A 19,124-nucleotide genomic window follows, 5' to 3' on the forward strand; every position below is an offset into this window, starting at 1 on the left:
AAAATAGCGGATCTACAAGCTCACAACGCTTTGCATAGCTTGTAGATCGTCTATTTTCAAATAGTCAAGGTATAGAAATAGGGCTAAAGTGGATTAATGTATGTATTATGATTAATGATCATTTATATCTGCACAGTAACTGGTAACTAAAGTTTTCAAATAATTGTAGTGGAGTACAATATTTGGATCCGAGATGTAGGGGCGTACAGCCGTACACACACACACATGCGTGCACACGCCAGCACACACTCATTCACTCACTCACTCACTCTCTCTCTCTCACACGCACACACACACACACACACACACACACACACACACACACACACACACACACACACACACACACACACACACACACACACACACACACACGTGCACGCCAGCACACACTCATTCACTCACTCAGTCTCTCTCGCACGCACGCACACACACGCACACACAATCAAGGAAGGCTACAGGCATGCATATAAATCATCTCATGACTACCAAGTATGGACCATATTGATAGTGCTCTCTCATCTCCAGATCTATCCCTGAGACTTCTGAGATCTTTTGAGGCTGGCCCCTCTGCCTTCAGTGCTAACCACCATGTTTAAAAGAAAAGTGTCTTCTCTATCCCTTTATGCACATCCACTGTGGAAATGCATTCATGAGTTTCTGGAAACAGTCTATGCTGATTAAACTTTCAAAGTATTCACTTTTCAAGTTATTTTTTGTCTTCTAAACTTTTCTCTTTTGACATCACGTTTTATTTCAGCACGGTGTGTATTAAACCAGTAGAGTTCTCAAGTCAAGTCAAATCAAATCAAATTGATTTACATAAAGCACATTTAAAAACGACTCTCTCTCGACCAAATGTACAGAACAATGAGGTATTAATCATAGACATAAACAACGAAACATACAACTCAGAGCAGAGGCACAAATAAACAATCATCAATAAAATGCAAATAAACAAAAATCATCAAAAAGAATACAAATATAGGAAACGTGAATCTGGTCCAATACTGGTGGCCCCGTTACTTTTCCTTGAACTGTGTTCGAGCATATTTTAATGAGCCTTCAAGTCTAAAATTATACAAGAGCATAGGTTATGTTTAATGGGCACTGAACTGTGAGCTGCATGTGCATGAGAAAGTGCAATAATAAACCTTCATCCACTTGTGTAAAGTAAGTACATGTAAGTACTGAACTTTAGGCATTTGTAGTTTGTAATTTACTTGAGCGTTACTTCAGTTTTCAGTACTTTTACTTCTACTCCACTACATCTCAGAGGCAATTATTGTACTTTTACTCCACTACAATTATTTGAAAACTTAAGTTACTAGTTACTTTGTAGATTTTGACTATTATTACCAAAAATACATTAACCAATAGGCCTATACATTTAGGTCATTTGAAAATAGCAGATCTACAAACTCACAATGCGTCGCAGTGCAACGCACGCACGCAGTGCAACGCACGCACGCAGTGCAACGCACGCACGCAGTGCAACGCATTAGGAGCTTGTAGATCGGCTATTTTCAACAGATTTCTTTAAAATCTTAAATGGGACATTCTGCATAATGAGTTATTTCTACTTTTGGTACTTTAAGTACATTTTGATACCAATACTTTCAGACTTTTACTTGTAACAGAGTATTTCTATATTGCAGTATTGCACATAAACATTTTAGTACTTTTTTTCATCATCACCTTTCCCGTCTTCCTCCTGCCCTCCAGACTCCCGCAGCACTCCGGCCTCTCCTTCTCCCATGAGAAGAGTCCAACCCCAGGGAGAGACAGTCATATCAGGGCCCGGCATCCTGGCCACGCGCCCGGGCTCCGGCGGCCGCCGCAAGCTGGGCTCCCGTCATGGCTGGAGACTGGGCATGGCCAGAGACGGCGTCTCTGGGGTCTCCCAGTCCTTCAGTCCCGGGGACCACAAGACCCAGCCACGCGTGCGTCTCCGCTCCGGCCAGCATGACATCCCGTGGGAGGACGAGAGGACCACAGAAAGCGCCCCCAAGGAGGCTGAAGCAGCGTCCAGTCAGGAGAGCATTGCCGAGGACGGAGAGAGAGGTGAGTGGAGAAGAGGGCATGGCTTACAAAGAAAGGTCTGCGGTATGTGTGTGAGTGAGAGCATTATGACCCTTACAAGTCTATACTGTCATACTGTGTATATGATGTATGTGTGTACTGTGACATATATATTAGTGAATAACTTTTAATGAGTCAAGCTAAATAAAAATGTGATCATAAACTAAGATTCTCCAAGATAGCTGTCTAAACATATCTTATCATTCATACATCTGCTATTTATTTCACCTATATGTGCACAGCAGCTGTGTTATGTATGGGTATCTTATGTAACTTATACCATTGCCTTTCAGACAACCAACATTCCAGCAGCAGCAATCTGACAGACTAAAGGGCTATGGTCAACGTTTGCTCCAAAAAACATATTTTACATATCCATAGCAATTTACCCTTTTTTTTTTTGCAATAGTTTGTATTTATTCAGTGGATGGACCATATTGGAGATTTGCTTTGTATTAAGACATTCTTAAATTAATACATTCTTAAGCTGATGAATGTTTTCAAGTAGTGTGGCTTGCCATTTGAAGAACTGAGTTTTACCTTTTTGAAACCCTGCAACTGTCAACCCCTACCAGAGACGATGGAAGCAGGGTATGCACGATTCACTGCTGTAGATAATGTTTAATTAGATATCACAGGTCTCTGCATCCCTAATGGTGGAAGTGGTTTCATAAATGTTTTCACAAAAGTGATGATGCTGGCCGAAAGTAAAATCCTGCTCAAAATTAGCAACATTTTCAGTTGAGTTTAAATACTGAATAACATTTACTACAAAATGCATGCATCTCAATATATAAGGCTTGGAAGAAATTCTGTTCTCTTCCATTGGCCACAGTTGAGTTAATAATATTAAAAACATTTAATTTATAAATGGTTCTGCAATCACAAATTAAAATACAATTCGGCAAGGTTTTAGCCCGATCCAAACCCCATAATTTGTGGAGTTATTAAGTTGGCAGTGTGCACAAAACAACTGGTGCTGATTGCTCCAGCGGTTTGTGAGATGAACTCTGAACAAATACAGACAGACACACAGACCGACCCTCCTGTAGATGGCCAGCCTCCTATGGAGCCTCACGTACCGTAGAATTTTAACTAGTGGTGTTAAGAGTACTCAAATGAAAGGTCGTGTGGATTGTGTCAGAGAATACGTTTTATGTTCTCTGCACTGAGAATCTTAAATGAATCTCAAAGTTCACACTAAAGCCCAATGAAAAAAACTAAAACCAAATTAAGGGTTGGTCTGTGGGTTTTATTTGCAGAGAAATTAAGATAAATATACTTCAATCAAACTCTTAACCCAGTGTCACACATATCTGCTCTGGATAAACACTGAAAAACTCCCATCTGTGTCACTTACATTGGGAACTTTAATTTTAATATACTTAGAGGCTACAGCGTAAATCCTGAAATTGATCTAACAGCAAATATACTGCAAGCTTCAATAATCCTCCTTTGGTTGTGTCTTTTCTCTGGTGAGCCAAATGGTGTCAGTGTAGAGCTGCCAACATACTGTACAGACAAACAGACAAATGGGAGCTGGTGGGGGGGGGGGAGCAAACAGCCTTCCAAACCAAATGAGCAGACCTGAGAGTTCATCACGAACGTAAAAGGGCCCACTTAGGGACAGCTGCTTCCAAAGAGCTTTTATTCCTAGATCAGGACAAAGAATACGTCAGCATTTCCGGTGGGACACAGGACCGTGTGTGTTTGTGTTTGTGTGTGTGTGTGTGTGTGTGTGTGTGTGTGTGTGTGTGTGTGTGTGTGTGTGTGTGTGCGCGCGCGCACACGCACGTGCGTGCAGAAGTGTGTGTAGGATAATAGCAGGACCAAGCTCTTTCTCTCCAATCCCCATCCCTTCACACACCCTGAATTATGATTCGCGGATGACAAATGGAACGCTAATACAATTCATGAATTATGTAGTTGTCATGGCGACATTAATCAAAAAAGCAGGTCCCTTCCCTGGGCTCCGAACATTGTGTTTGTGGAATTGAGATGCACGGCGGAGGCGGTGAGCCGAGACGCCTGAGTGAGCGCAGGACAAAAAGGATAGCGAGATATTGGGTCTGCCAGTCATTCAGTGGCCTATTATGAGGGCAATGCAACAATCATAGGCCCTTAGGCACATTGACAGACGGCAACCTACAGACAGGGGAAAAGTGAAGGCTTGAAATATGAACATTTGCAATGCAGCACATGAGTGTTTGTGTGAGGTACTTACTTTGTTAATTCATGAATGTCAGCACATTATAGATGGATTCCAAAAAGAGCTGAATTAGAAAAGGGTGGATTAAAAAACAAAGTTTGATTTGTTTGAGTCTTGTGTGTTCGGCATAAACTTATTTTTTGATGAAGAGTTTCTCAAGCATATGCTGTAGCCACATACAGTAAAACATGCCGCAGAACCCAGAGAAGAAGAGGAATAATAATAATAATAATAATAAAATAGAGTGATTAAAAGATAACTCCTCCTCTGATTTCTAAGCCAATGAAAGATAGATGGTATAGCCTTGGTTGACATCACAGACAAATCTCTGGGGTCTAACTGGTTGCTTAATTATTGAGCACTGGGGTGGTGTTAGATGCTCAATGTGTGAACACCACTTTTTCTAGCATCTTAACATTTTCCTCCAGGCTGTATCTTCACTTATACTGGCCTGCCTTTTTATCCCTCTTTCAGAAGATTTCTCACTTCATGTTTTCTTCCTCCTTTTTGAGGACCCCTGGTTCTCTTTATTGTCTGCTGCTCTTTTCCTCTATTTTAACCACTGGAGAAAATCGTTCTCCATCTATCCAGGCTATGACTAGGCTATCAGACTTTAATGTTGTGTCTCACTAAAGTGGCTCCAGTGACCAAAAACCTCACTTAAACCATTTGGTCCACTTACTGAATAGGCCTGGAATCCCAGATACTTTGAGGCATATTAGATTTTTTTTTTTGTCCAGTCTCCCCAACTGGCTATGAGTGTCCGCCTTAAATATAATTACATCAATTTTATCCAAGCCCAGCATACCTGAACTCTTTGAAAGTCGTACTGAACTAGAGCCCCTTTCTCTCTTTCTCTAGTGCAGAATCAACACCATTGAAATGTCACAATAAAGGTGTAATGTGCAGATTTGTTTTGGGCGTTTTCTCTCGGCGGACGCCCGCAGTTGAGAGTGCAGTACGACTGCAGAGTGGAGAGGTGATCTTTGATCGAGAAGTGGCGCTGTAATTCAATTAATTAAGTATTGCCCCGGGTAGCAGAGCTGGGAGGAGATCACCAAGAGGGGAAAACAATACAACTAGAGAATAACAAGTGGTGTCTGCATGTGCCTGGAGACCGACCCTGCAACCTTGCCTCCTCGCAAAACTGTCAAAATCTCTGTGCTTTCAAGGGGCTTTTACTCGATGAGGTTAGCCCAAAGGTGAGCCTGTCCATCCATAACTCCCCCTTCTCCCCATCTTTGCAACCCTTCCTTTTCCCCCTCCACGCGCCTCTCATCGCCAAAGCTGCCCCACTTCTCCCCCCCTCGGCTGTTCCATTATCTCCCTTTCGCTCCCTCATCCAGTATCTTTCCGCCTCTCCTAACATCATTTGTCCCCTTCTTTCCTCCAACCCTCTATGCCTCCCTCCTCCCACCCTCCTTCACTCGCTTTCTCTCCCCTAGTGTATTAAGGGGCTTTGACGCTCTCAGTAAAAGCTGATTTATTCTCTGGTGGTATCGATCGGTCGCTGCATTAAAGATTATAATTCATTACCCCGGCCCCTTTTAATACATTAAACACTCAAAATAAAAATAAAATAAACCTCCCCGGACGGCCTCCCGCGCGTGCGGGAAAACACTCTGGCGGGATGTCCAGCATGACGTCTCTGGCTTCACGTCTACACCTGTGTGTGTGTGTGCGTGTGTGTGTGTCACGCAGACTCAAACAGACTCATAAACTCACTGCTTCTGTTATGCACACTCTCATGTAGTCTGGTACAGACAGGGACATGCTGGGCCCCCGATTCAGCCTGGGAAAAAGAGTTGGAGAGGCCCTCATTGTGCACTATAGAGAGAGATCTCTCTCTATAGCGCTGCTGCTACTCAAAGATTTGCCATTGCAGATCATGACAAGTGACAAGCCAGTGGGCCAATTACATGAGTTATATTTTGTCGTTGTCGGGTGGAAACCTTGTATGTCCAAAACCGTTTGTTTTGTATTTATCATTTTAAAAATGATTTAAACTAGTGAAAACAGCCGATCTACAAGCACACAACGCCTCGCGCCACGAAGCGTTGTGTGCTTGTAGATCTGCTGTTTTCACTACTTTTGTGCGACGGCCTTGTATGATGAAGCAGGGCTTTACTTTGCAAAAAAATGTACAAATTTGAAACTTGGAGATGCGAGGTTTCTGCCCGACAGTGACGATTTACTTTGTTGGCCGCCCAGCCCCCAAAATGGAACGAAGGCCGACATTTAATTTTTTTCCCCCCTAATAGCCGGCCTGGACCGGCCGGGAATGAACCGGCTGTTCGGGAGTTGTCCCGCTTTTCCCAATGGCCAGCACGTCCCTGGGTACAGATCACAAACCACACAACACTCTAAAACTCTGAGTGTTAATTTAACTCTGAGGGACACACACACACACACACACACACACACACACAGACACACACACACACAGCACTCTGTTCCTTCCACGCATTTACCGATGTTGGAATTTATTACAGGGGCCAGGAACAACGCTTCAGGCTTTACGAATTTCATCTGCCTTATTCCCGGCGCTTTCCCCCCACATTTTAATGTTCATTTATCTTTTTACAATTACGCATACACACTTCATCATGGCCCAACCATACACAACACAAAATACATCAGGTTTAAAACATCTCTGCAGGTCTTTTCTCCTCACCATGAATGTTCATACACCTTTTTGCCTTTACCCATACTGTAGGTAACACTCTGTCCACAAATCAACTAGGCAGGAGTGAAAGTAACTAATTACAAGTACTCTCACTGAGTAAGTAATTGATTAACTTTTTTATGTGTTTGCACTTTTTGGAGTACATTATACAATCTATAATTCTAAGTTAACGGGAAAGACCACCCATTTTCAATATTGAAATATGTCATTAATATACCTTAGAGGAGTTGTGTGGAAATAGAAAAAAAGTCCCCCCCCCTTCTGTGTTGCCTAGAACTGGAGGATTGATTTTGGGGTTTGTATTGTAAAGTACAATGTGTGATGTCATCAAGTTGTACTTTACAATACAAACCCCAAAATCATCACTTTTTTTTCTATTTCCACACAACTTCTCTAAGGTATATTAATGACACAGTTCAATATTGAAAATGGGTGGTCTTCCCCTTTAAGTATTGTACTCAACTACTCTGGGAAAAGTACAGAGAGAGCGGGTGTCCGGGAGGCACAGGGGTAAAGGTACCGCCCAATACCATGGGATGGGGTTCAATTCCTCTATTATACAGTGCAAATGCCAGCGGAGTTTTTTGGATGTCAATGCGCAGGTTTTCAGCTGTTTTTTGTGTCATGACTCCATGGTTTTTGCCTGAATCCGAAATGCTTCTATAGTTTCTATAGTTTAGCTTTTAATTTCGCTGGCGGTGGATAAATATTTTCCTCCTCATTGCCTGCTGCCGTGCTGCGGGTGTTGTGTTGTAACTTGATCTGACTCAGTCTGACCGGCATTGTGGCTTTTTATTGTGCACTGCACCGGCACCTGGTGTTTATTTGTCAAAAGATAGATATCTTACTACTCGTTTCCACTACAAGATTTATACCCAGCTGTGTGCTGATTTTCAAACAATGGGTCCCCATTGATTCCGGATGGGGACCCAAATGCATTCGGGTCCACATCCGGAATCAATGGGGGTACATTTATTGTAATCACATTTTTGTCTTAGGAATGCGACAAAAACCCAAAAATATTATTGAACTCAAGACTCCATGGCATGAGTAATCAATAGAAAAAAAGTCATTTTGGGGGTGAACTACTCCTTTAAACTGGGCGCTTCAACAAACACAACTGATCATGTCGGCAGGGGGGAAGCCAGCAGGGGAGGACGAGGTCATACACGTTGGTCAACAGGGAGTGGAACTGGGAAGGTTAGCATGTTTCTCTGCACGCCTTAAAAGAAGTGACATGTGGTTGACTACATCCTCCCCAAGACCAAGTAGTAGAGGTTGGCTGTGACAGGGACTACATGTACATGAGGGAATTGGCAATGGGTGCTTGTTGATATTTCGGGCACGTACCTTTTTGGCGAAGCCCGAACTGGCGAACAGGGGAAAAGAAACCTACCGTAGCGATCTGGCGAAAGAAAAAGGGGAAAAAAAACCTTCTGCATATTTTTCGTATTTTTCGTTTAATCCTTCTGGACAGGGCGTTTATCGTGCGCTTGCCCAGGCCTTACGGCCTGGGCATAAATATAACGATTGCATTCACCACGGCTTCGTAACTCGCGCGGCCGGCCCTGGCCCGCTCTTCGCGGCCACTCGCGCAAGCGGCGCTCGGGGGCGAAGCGCAGGACCAAGGGCCGCTGGCCTTCGCGCCGCTTGCAGTGTCGTGGACAATCGAGCGGCTCCGCCTGGAGCTGCGGCGTCATTAACTACGAAAAATGCCTTAAAACAGAGCCATGTTTAAAAAAACAAACAAAAAAAAAACAAACAAAAAAAAAACAGAGCCATGTTTAAGACAATAAAACGATTCGCCAGATCGCTACGGTAGGTCTCTTTTCCCCTGTTCGCCAGTTCGGGCTTCGCCAGATCAGGACTTTCCCGATATTTCAACATAACATTTGTTCTACGTCCCAGTATTTCGATGCGGGTGAATTATAACCTGGTGAAATGCTAAACTGCTGACGCTGGTGAGTATAGCTAACCTGCTGACGCTGGTGAATGTTAACCTCTATGCCTAAACCTAACCCAAACCTTAACCTCAGTAACCCAGACGAGTAGCTAACCTGACGATGCTGGTGACCCTCCCGCAGTCAAAGTAATGAAATGTAGAAATAGCGAGATTTCACCATTGGCAATGGTTCTGCTGGAGGAGATACAGTATATTGAAACTAACTGTTGAACAAAGGTTGAAAGATCAGTTCTAGCAAAAGTGGCAAAGTGAACTTATTATAGTATGACATGTTATGTCGAGTTCAAACAAGAGCTTAAGTTCAACAAAATACCTGTTGTGTGAAAACTATAAGTAGAGACAGGCCATTTGTAATTTTAGGGTGAATAATATGAGAATTCCAAAGGTTAAAGCGCTAGAAAGAACCCAGAGGTTATGCAATTTATGTAACGGCAACCGCATTGGGGATGAGTTACACGTTCTGTGAACAAATTTTATTTTAGACAAAATACCTGCCAAAGTATTATAGAACTCTCACCCATCTATGTTGAAATAAATTCTATTACTGCAATCTGATAAGCCAAACGTTCTTGGTAAATTGGGTGATTTTCTAAAAGAAAAAATAATCATCCTTTATTCAAAGAATGCATGCCATGCTTTTTTCTATGTCTGTATGAATATTGTATGTATTGTATACTGTATATTTATAGAATCTGTGCTCCATACCATGTGAACATGGTTGTGAGTTAAATAAATGATGACGATCATTTCAAATGAGCTTTGATGATCACTGCTTCCACGTGACCATTCTGTAATCTTACTTATATTGTATTGTGGTCAGGTTTAAGTCGAGTAACAGGATATTGTTATACTCATTCCCAGCCCTGATTACAGCACATCATCATTCATGCATCACACATAGTACCATAGGGGAAAAATCCATTCTACAGCTGGAACCACTTTGAGATTCATTGTTATGCAAGGAGCTCTACCTCGAGTTTATCAAAGAAACATGTCTAGTGGTGTATCTGTATCCAGATCACATTATTTTATACATGATATGATAAAATATAAATTTTAAATGAACAATTAATGGTTAATGTTGCCCATATGTTAACCAAAAACTAGGACAACTGTCCACAAGACATCTCTTCAGTTTCAAATGAACAAAGAATTACACTCACAAGGACATGATGGCAATAATATATATAGGCCTATGCTGTATATATAAAGAAAGACAAAACATATATCTCATATTTAGCATTTTCACCCAATAAATATGCACACCTAAAACCGCATGGGGCTTTTTTCAACGACAGCTGATTTTGTTTGATTGTATTGGATTATTATGTGAAGTTCATCAGCAGAATGACCTCTTCCATCTGGCTGCCTAATGCTTTTGCCACAACATACAGTAGGATATAGATTCTCTTCACAGGCTGAGTTAACGTCTTGTGTACTGCTTGGTGCCCGCTGCCTCCCCTCACTGTTTGTCAATACGGCCGTGGCCTCTGTGGAACAGCACAGGTTTAAGAAGCGCCGTGTGTCCCCCTATCGATTTTACCCCAAATGACCGTGGCAATTGCCTGCGCACAACAAGATTGCCCTTCCACATTGCCCTGACACATTGACTTTGTATCTCTGCCGCAAAGACTCAACGCCCAATCCCTCTAGCTCGAGCTCCTAGCGCTGTCACTCCCGTGGACAATTTCCTTCCACACCCTTACGTCGTCCTGTCTCCCCCTTTCCCCTTCCATTAAGGGAACTCGTCTCCCTCACAGCTCCAAGTTTGCACCGTCCACTCTCTCACTCACCCCTCTCGCTGCCCCCCTCTCCTCTCTCTCTCTCCCGCTGACAGGCTTTCAGACAGTAAATCAGGGACATTGATCCAGCGCAGCGCCCAAGTGTCCTGGATTCTGCTAAAGAGCCATTTTCATTTCACAAGCAGTTTACCGGCCTGCTCCCCCCCCCCCCACCGCCCCCCACCCCATCCATAAACATCACCCTCCTCCTCCTTCTCTCGCTCTTCATCACAACCTCATCCATACACATCACCCATCTCACCTACGTACCAGACCCTCATCCTTCCTGACTGCGTGGCACTTGCCGCACAGCCCTCCCCCGCTCCCCACTCCTATACCCTCCACTTTTGCCGCGGAGCTGCATTTGTCTTTTTGCCCGTGGATCTGTATTTGTCTTTTTTGCAGAATGCGAAACGGATTGCCATAGTACACAGCACACACACGCGCGCGCGCGCACACACACACACATTTTCAACATGTGCATTCTGCCCATTTCTCATCCGTGTCTGAGAACGAAGCCCCACGTTTTGGGTGTAACAGTACTCCCTCCTTCAAACCACACACACACACACACACACACACACACACACACACACACACACACACACACACACACACACACACACACACACACACACACACACACACACACACACACACACACACACACACACACACACACAGTCAGGTCCTTTGGCAGGCTGTGAGCGGTCGAGGCAGGGCCAACAGGACTATCAGTGTTCAGGAGGATGGCAGGGATTCGGCCTCCCAGTTAACGCTACAGTTAGCGTAATTGGTCTTCATCTGTCATCTCAAACAGTGTTGTGGCCTATTTGGGTTGGAGAGCAAGGAAAAGAGAAGGAAACGAGAGAGAGAGAGAGAGGGGGGGAGGAAGAGGAGGAGGAGAGGGGGGGGGGGTATTACTGACGGGACAGTGATGAAAATTGGTCGGAGGATAATGAGTCTCACTGTCTTTTCATCCTCCTTCCCTCTAGCTCTCTCTCCCTTTCTCCCTCTCTCTCATTATTCAGAGTGACTGGTTGGAGTGTGGCTTCACAGTCTGCTACAAAAAAAAAAAAGAAGAAATACCAGTGCACCTTCATCAGGCTTATTTTCCACTTCTCCATCTCTCTATCTCCCTCTAGGTCTTTCTCTCTCTCCCTCTCTCTCATTCGCTCATTCCCACCTTTCCTCCTGCCAACCATCTCCCTCCCTCCTCGCCTCTTTCTCGCAGTTTGATTTTCCATTCCCTTTCTCTCTGTCTTGTCTCCCCATCCTTTCCACCCTCCCATCTGTTTATTTGTTCAATGCTCCCGCGGTCAGGAGAGAGAACATAGGAGGGAAGGAAAAGCAGAGGCCCCGACAGACAGGCAGATAGACAGAAAGACAGAGAATCAAAGAACGATAGGGAAATGCCCCCCCTCCCCTCCCTGTGACAGATGGGGCTTTTATAGCAGTAAGTCTTTCTCCCAATTTCCTGCTCATATTCTTTGTATTTATTTTTTCTTCTTCACCCCTCATCCCTTCCCTTCCCTTCCTCACAACACCCCTTCCTGTTTGTCTGGCGCAGCAGATTGTTTGGAATCAATAAAAACGGCTGTCGGCAGATGAGAGTCGCTGGGCGGGGCGGGAGCTCGCTTAACAGTCATTTTGCTTCGCACAAATCACCGCGCGTGTCCCTCTGACACGCCGGGACGACGCCCCGGCGACAAACAATTAAAAACTCGTACAGACGCACCGTAGCTAGAAGCACAGGCAGGCCTGCGTTTTGTGCATGAACACACATATGGTGGATCATGGCAGGCTGACAGACATCATAGATCATGTGCGAGGGAACAATGCAAATAATGCCAGGGAAAGGCAGGGGAACAGGAAACATCATTAGAAATGAGCAAAAAAAGAAAAAGAAAGCCATGACAATAAAATACATAAAATATTAAATAATACATCTACGATTAACAACAACAATCTTGCTCTCTCATGCACATGGACAAACATTGGAGAAATTGGAGAAGGAAATCCTCATGTTAAGTGGTCCCAACTGACAGCAAACCCATTGACTCATATCCACATTCCTACAATTTAATGATGAAATCACCATTACTCAAAGCTTCTGTGATTAGTATAATGGGCACACACAGACAATACTAATACATGAATTTCATCATTCAAATATTTTGGTAAATTGTTGGCACAAACAACTCTCGGGAGGCTGCAGATTTGGTGCAAACAGATCAAATTGGTTTGCCAATTAAAGTCCCCTTATAGGCAATTTGACTTCTTGTTTCTCAACCTAATTTGCTTACCAAACCATGCATGGGGTTGTGTCAGTAGACTGACAGGATCTGCGGAGAGAGATGGGGAGTGGCACACATCAAAGGTCGTCGGGGTCGGGATTCGTACCCGCGACACGCTGTCAGGCTGGCATTGCAGCATAGGGTGCCCAGACCACCACTACTCAGGAATGAGACAAAAAACTAAATTCAAGGCTTTGTGGGGGTTGTAATTAATAATCAAGTCATTTTTAGGTGATTTTTCTTTTTTTTACCAAAACCAAGTATACTTTCTCTATGATTTTTTTCTAGTTTTAGTTTGTTTTGTTAATACAAGTTCAGTTATATATTTTTTCCCCCACGATTTCCCCCCGTGCCAATTGCCTAAACTGTAATCCTTCCTTCAGTGCATGTAGAGTGAGCAGGCCACTTCTTATCACCTGTCATAGCGTGTGGAAGGAACACGTTATTCCTTTCACTTCCTTCCCCCATCAGCTTACTTTTCTTTATGTTCCATTTGCAATTTTGTCAGCTAATTTTTCTTATTTAATCACTTCCAATTTCACTTGTTTAATCACTTCCACTTTCACTTGTTTATCCTGTATGAGTTTTCTCTCCTGATTAGATAAAATTGGTATTTATGTTTACTAAAAAGCTAGAGAGATGGGGAGTGAGGCAAATTGTTACTGAGCAAACATGCAAAAAACACTACCAAGCTGTTTAACTCTTATTTATTTTTTTAGTACAGCTACACATTATTGTTTTCACAGTAAAGATCAAATCATCAAGAAAGCGAATCATAGTTGCCCTTATGTGCCAACAAGGTAAGATATTATGTCATTGCTGATCCAAACATTAATCATGTGTATGAAAAATATCGCCAAACTGACCCTAAATCAGAGTCCAGGGGCAACTTCCCCTTTGTAGAGGATTTACAGTCCATTCCAAAACGTCCAAAAGTAAATGCTAATTTGATGTAATCATCTGTGGACAGAGAAAGGATGAAGAGACGAAGACGGAGACAAAATAGCAGCAATACGTCTTCATTTAGCTGTATGTCAGGCCACTCCTCTCCTTACAGTTTGCTCTTGACTGTGGGCCCTGTGGACACTGGGAGAGAAAACCCAAACTTAAACAAAAAAGATTAAAAAGAAAAAAGAAAAAGCTTAAAAAATGTTTTGAGTTTGGACATGCTGTAGTTAATCGTACTTGGCTTTTGGCATATCCCAATGCTTCAGAGGGATCTGTTAGTGAGGATTAGTGACATTCAGGCAAATATGGCCCCCAATTAATTTGCACAAATGTACGTGCGTGTACACGCACGCACGCGCGCACACACACACACACACACACACACACACACACACACACACACACACACACACACACACACACACACACACACACACACACACACACACACACACACACACACACACACACACACACACACACACACACACACAGTCCATGGTCAGGTGTTGGAGACACATCACGTTTGTAGAGTGGAGACTTGGAGGCTTGCCTGTAGCAGCTCTGTCATACAGACAGACAGTTCCGGCCCATCTAACAGCCCTGCTACTGTTCACTCACTCACTGCTGATACAAAATCTGGTGCACATCCATTAGGGGAGAGAGACAACAAAAGCTAACACCAATTTCTTAAAGGGATACACCTAGAGGCGCCCCAGCGGCTCACCTGATATAAAAGCGTATACTACATAATTAAGGCTATAGTCCCGCAGCTGGCCTGTGTTGGAGGCCGACTCGAGGCTCTTTGCTGCATATGCCATCCCTTCTCTCTCACTCCCGCTTTGGCACTCTCGCTGTCACTGTCAGAAATAAAGCTGAAACGCTGAAGAAAACTAAAAGGAAGGTAGATGTAAAAACAAGCTCCCAAGTCAAGCTACCCGACAACAAAGATAGACACACCAGTATCGTGTTTCCAGCACACAAGTGTTGAGGCGATTTTGCATGTTGAGTGGATGGCAAACAAGGCATTAGATATACATGTATTAATATTTACATGATGATGATTTATAAATTAATTGAACAGGAGGGATACGGTTTCTTATCTGTCAAACAGAGGGGATTAATTGTCCAAAGGCTTCAGTATCGCTTCAACTGTTCAAATTCTGGCTGCACTTTATTGAAGTTGACCCTTAATCCTTTAATCTCCCATTTTCCCTCCATGTGCTCAATGTCAGTTCCATCCCTTTTCTATTTAGTTAAAGTGATCCCTGATTTGTAAGCCATGTAGGTTATAATAACCCTCTTTAACCGAAATATACCTTTTAAAACACTTGGAATATATTCCTTTGAGAGAAAAAAAGTTATATGTTCAACCCCTGGGGGGAGCCATTGCACTGTTCGTCGCATGCAGTGATGACGTAGGCAATGCATTTTGGCTGGTCGGGCCCATTTAAAATGGCGGTGTAAACAGGTTTTAGATGTTGAATTAAACACTTACAGGCACGGCAAAACATCCTACTTGATATGAACAGAACAGAAAAGCACCACACTACTAACTACAGTTAATCTGAGCTTCAAGACAATGTTTTAAATATTGTAAAGAGAACGTTTTTTGACGTTCCATATTAAACCTATGGGCCCGACCAGCCAAAATGCATTGCCTACGTCATCACTGCATGCGACGAACAGTGCAATGGCTCCCCCCAGGGGTTGAACATATAACTTTTTTTCTCTCAAAGGAATATATTCCAAGTGTTTTAAAAGGTATATTTCGGTTAAAGAGGGTTATTATAACATATTAAGGCCTACATGGCTTACAAATCAGGGATCACTTTAATATGAGCTACAGAATGCACAGTGAAATATGGGGGGGTGCTTGAGAGAGCTTTTTGTCTTAATTAAAATAATTGAATGTATTTAGCGCCAAATTACCTACAGCACATTTCCCTGCTGGCTAGCATTGCATATTTAATGTAACTGGAAAGCTTGGAATCGATCATTTTATTAAAATTTAAGTGCAGCAGGAATTGGTAAAATATGCTTTACAACATTGAGATTATCTTTGCGCGCAAGTGGATAATTGCCAACTTTAAATTAATATAATTAGGACAAAAACATGACAAAAGTTATGTGAACTAAGACCCAATGTTCTAACCTCGACCTTCTCTAAATGTGTGGAATGATACTATTGACAATTACTTCACAGCAACTATGGAATGATAGCTTGATATGAATAATTGAATGAATGACTGATTATCCTCTGATGTCCAGACTGAATGGGATTATAACATTATCAATCTCATGTGTAATCTAAACAAATGGCTGCACGCAGTGTAGCACTACTTGCATTGCATTCAATTAGCTTATTTAGGTAACCAACTTAAACCAGGCGAGATCATTTTCACTGACATTCAGGAAAAGGGCAAATTAGTCTTGTAATGCATTTTGTAAAGAGGCAATGAAATGTCACACATGGAATTAAAAGTAAATCTTGAAATTGTTATTAGTGATTTATCCTTTTTAACTACTGTATCATGCACTTACAGTAGTTACAGTATATGCTACTACAATTCGCTAATGTTACCAATTAGTTGATAATAATTGTACCAATTCATTGTGGTACTAACAGTTCCAAATAGGTAATAGCTTCATGTTAATGAGACATTCTTTGGTTAAAGTCATACTGTAATATTCATTTCAGCAATATGTTTTGGAGACCAACTGTATGTGGCATTACAGTGTTTGTCTATGAAGGAACCATGAAAAGATAATGCTTCTGGGGACTAGCGCTCAAAGACAGACCATAACAAAAGCACGGATGGCCGTGGTTATAATTTCTCTTTACTGGGTGAAAGAAAAGACGAAGCGTTCATGGAGCCTCAAAAATCGGATAAAACACTGAAAAACCCTGGCAGGAGCTACCGAATTAATTCATGATATACCTGGCAACCACTGTGTTAATTTAAAAAAGTGACACAGTATGACTTTAAAGTCTCACATGTTGCATCAGAGTTGGCAACGCAGGCTCCACAATGTGACAAATACCTGCCTGCTGAAGAAAATGTCAAACATTTCCCTAGGCCTAGAATTATTGAATGCTTTAACTATTGAAAAATAACAGAAATTTTTGAAGAATCGTGACAATTAGAATTTTGACCCGATTCTATAAGTGTCTTTTGGATCCTTTCAAGGTTTTTTGAAAAACCTATGTTTCTATGTCAGCAATCTGGCCAGCCATCGTCAAAGAAAATTTCCTTTTCACTTAACTGGAGCTCAGTTAGTCTGTTCTTGAGAGACCACTATGTCAGTGGTTCTCAAACCTTTTCATGTGAAGGACCCCCAAACTGATGTATTTGGCCACGGACCCCATCTATATTTAGTTCCAGGGACCCCCCAGAAGCAAAATTTGAGTTACAAACGTTCGCTTTGAAAATACATATTCAAAGGTTTGCACACATTTTCACGACTTTTTTCAAAAATAGCAGATCTACAAGCTCGCAGCGCGGCACTCGGTGCCACGCTGTGAGCTTGGTTATCTGCTATTTTTCAATAGTTAAAGCGGTAAATAATGTTAGGCCTAAATGGGTTAAGTAAGGATAGTTTAGAGAGCATCATTCTTCAACATCACAGCAGAGCTGAACACTTGAAAGCTGCATTCAGACAAATTTGAGCTGTTAATGTTGCCACGGCAACCCTGGTAGACACTCCATACTAATTACCTTACGTTGTCACTGGTCTGCTGGTGGAAAGGAAGGAGCACACGAATGTATGGTAAACACACATGACTGCCCATAACTTCCTTGAGGCACTTGCCTAACTGTCAATATTGACTTAAATAACAGATCTTCATGCAAAATAAGGTCCATAGCTCAACACACGAGCATGCAAGTGCATGCACGTACACGCGCACGCACGCACGGACGGACGCACGCACACGCACACACACACACACACACACACACACACACACACACACACACACTACAGTATATATTTACATCACTTGTGGGAACATTACATATACTTCCATTCATTTTTATGCAAGTCCTGTGGCCTTACCCTAACCTCTATCCCTAAACCTAACCCGTAGGGGACCTACTATTTTGTCCCCACACTGTCAGAGAGGTCCCCTGCAGGTGACTGTGTGAACATGCGTTTAGTCCCCATAAGTATAGCTAGACAAACTCTCACACACACACACACACACACACACACACACACACACACACACACACACACACACACACACACACACACACACACACACACACACACACACACACACACACACACACACACACACACACACACACACACACACACACACTACGGTTTAGTGTTTTAAGTCCTACAATTCATAGCCACCTTCTGGGCTCCACTGGGCTACTTGAATTTGTAAAGTGCGCTTACAGTGGTTCTCTAGTCCATGATTTTGATGTACTTTTTCGCATCTTAAAAAGGAATACAGTACTGTAGCTTGATGCCTGTTCCAATAAAATGAACAGAAATGTATGCAGAAAGCAAATCGAGGAGGCAAATGGTCTCATTTTCAAAAATGGTCTCATTTTCAAGTCAATTCTGGTGTTGCAATACGTTTAATAGCCAATTTTGTCTGGTAGATGACATCTTGATGGTTATTTTGGCTTTTAAAGTGTGTTCCTAGACTAAATTATGATGGAGCACGACATTTATTTAAATTACCAGGCCATAATTCCTACAACATTTGTCAGCCTATAACACTCCTGCCATTTCATGCAATGCGTAACAAAACAGTTAAAGCAGTCATATGGGCTTACAGTATATGGGTGTATTTCATTTAATATAAAAAGAATAAAAGTGTTTGATTTACATACTTTTCAGGCTTCTATGCAGAGTACAGTATGTGTACCTACAGTATGTCCAATGTATGTATGTTGTTACGACTGTCAGGACCGGTATGTATGTAACACTTAAACGTATATTATCCCCATATATTATCCTCAAATAAAAAATATTTTCTTTTCTGGACAAAAAGTGTATTTCATACGTGAGGTGGGGGGCTCTGAGTGTTCCCACTAAAGTAAGTAGGCTTTCAACATCTTAAAACCGCCTTTGTTTTGGTGAGTAGCAAAAGTGTATATTTTATTTTTACTACAGACGAGAGGCTGAGGACAAGGGC

At 42.5% G+C, this 19,124-nt stretch overlaps 4 protein-coding genes across 5 annotated transcripts in view; 2 read left to right on the top strand and 2 right to left on the bottom strand.

Annotated features, from left to right (window-relative positions):
- ccdc88b (coiled-coil domain containing 88B) overlaps positions 1 to 2,610 on the top strand; it is a gene marked incomplete at its 5' end in the record, with an annotated part of 50,263 nt that extends 47,653 nt beyond the window's left edge. The window contains 2 exons of the mRNA XM_080746646.1: positions 1,726 to 2,064; positions 2,376 to 2,610. Of these exons, the coding sequence (XP_080602772.1) occupies positions 1,726 to 2,064; positions 2,376 to 2,413 (377 nt within the window). The 3' untranslated portion in view covers positions 2,414 to 2,610. The remainder of the gene's footprint in view (positions 1 to 1,725; positions 2,065 to 2,375) is intronic.
- LOC308302148 (phospholipase A and acyltransferase 3-like) overlaps positions 1 to 19,124 on the top strand; it is a 273,125-nt gene that overhangs the window by 120,730 nt on the left and 133,271 nt on the right. The window lies entirely within an intron of this gene.
- The window catches only part of trpt1 (tRNA phosphotransferase 1), a 218,002-nt gene that overhangs the window by 29,455 nt on the left and 169,423 nt on the right, over positions 1 to 19,124 (bottom strand). The window lies entirely within an intron of this gene.
- The window catches only part of macrod1 (mono-ADP ribosylhydrolase 1), a 149,078-nt gene continuing 143,665 nt past the window's right edge, over positions 13,712 to 19,124 (bottom strand). Inside the window, exon 10 of the mRNA XM_080746647.1 lies at positions 13,712 to 14,104. Within this exon, the coding sequence (XP_080602773.1) occupies positions 14,070 to 14,104 (35 nt within the window). The 3' untranslated portion in view covers positions 13,712 to 14,069. The remainder of the gene's footprint in view (positions 14,105 to 19,124) is intronic.

The sequence above is a fragment of the Nannobrachium achirus genome (genome assembly GCF_963921795.1).
Source record: "Nannobrachium achirus genome assembly, chromosome: 17".
NCBI classification, from domain to species: domain Eukaryota; kingdom Metazoa; phylum Chordata; class Actinopteri; order Myctophiformes; family Myctophidae; genus Nannobrachium; species Nannobrachium achirus.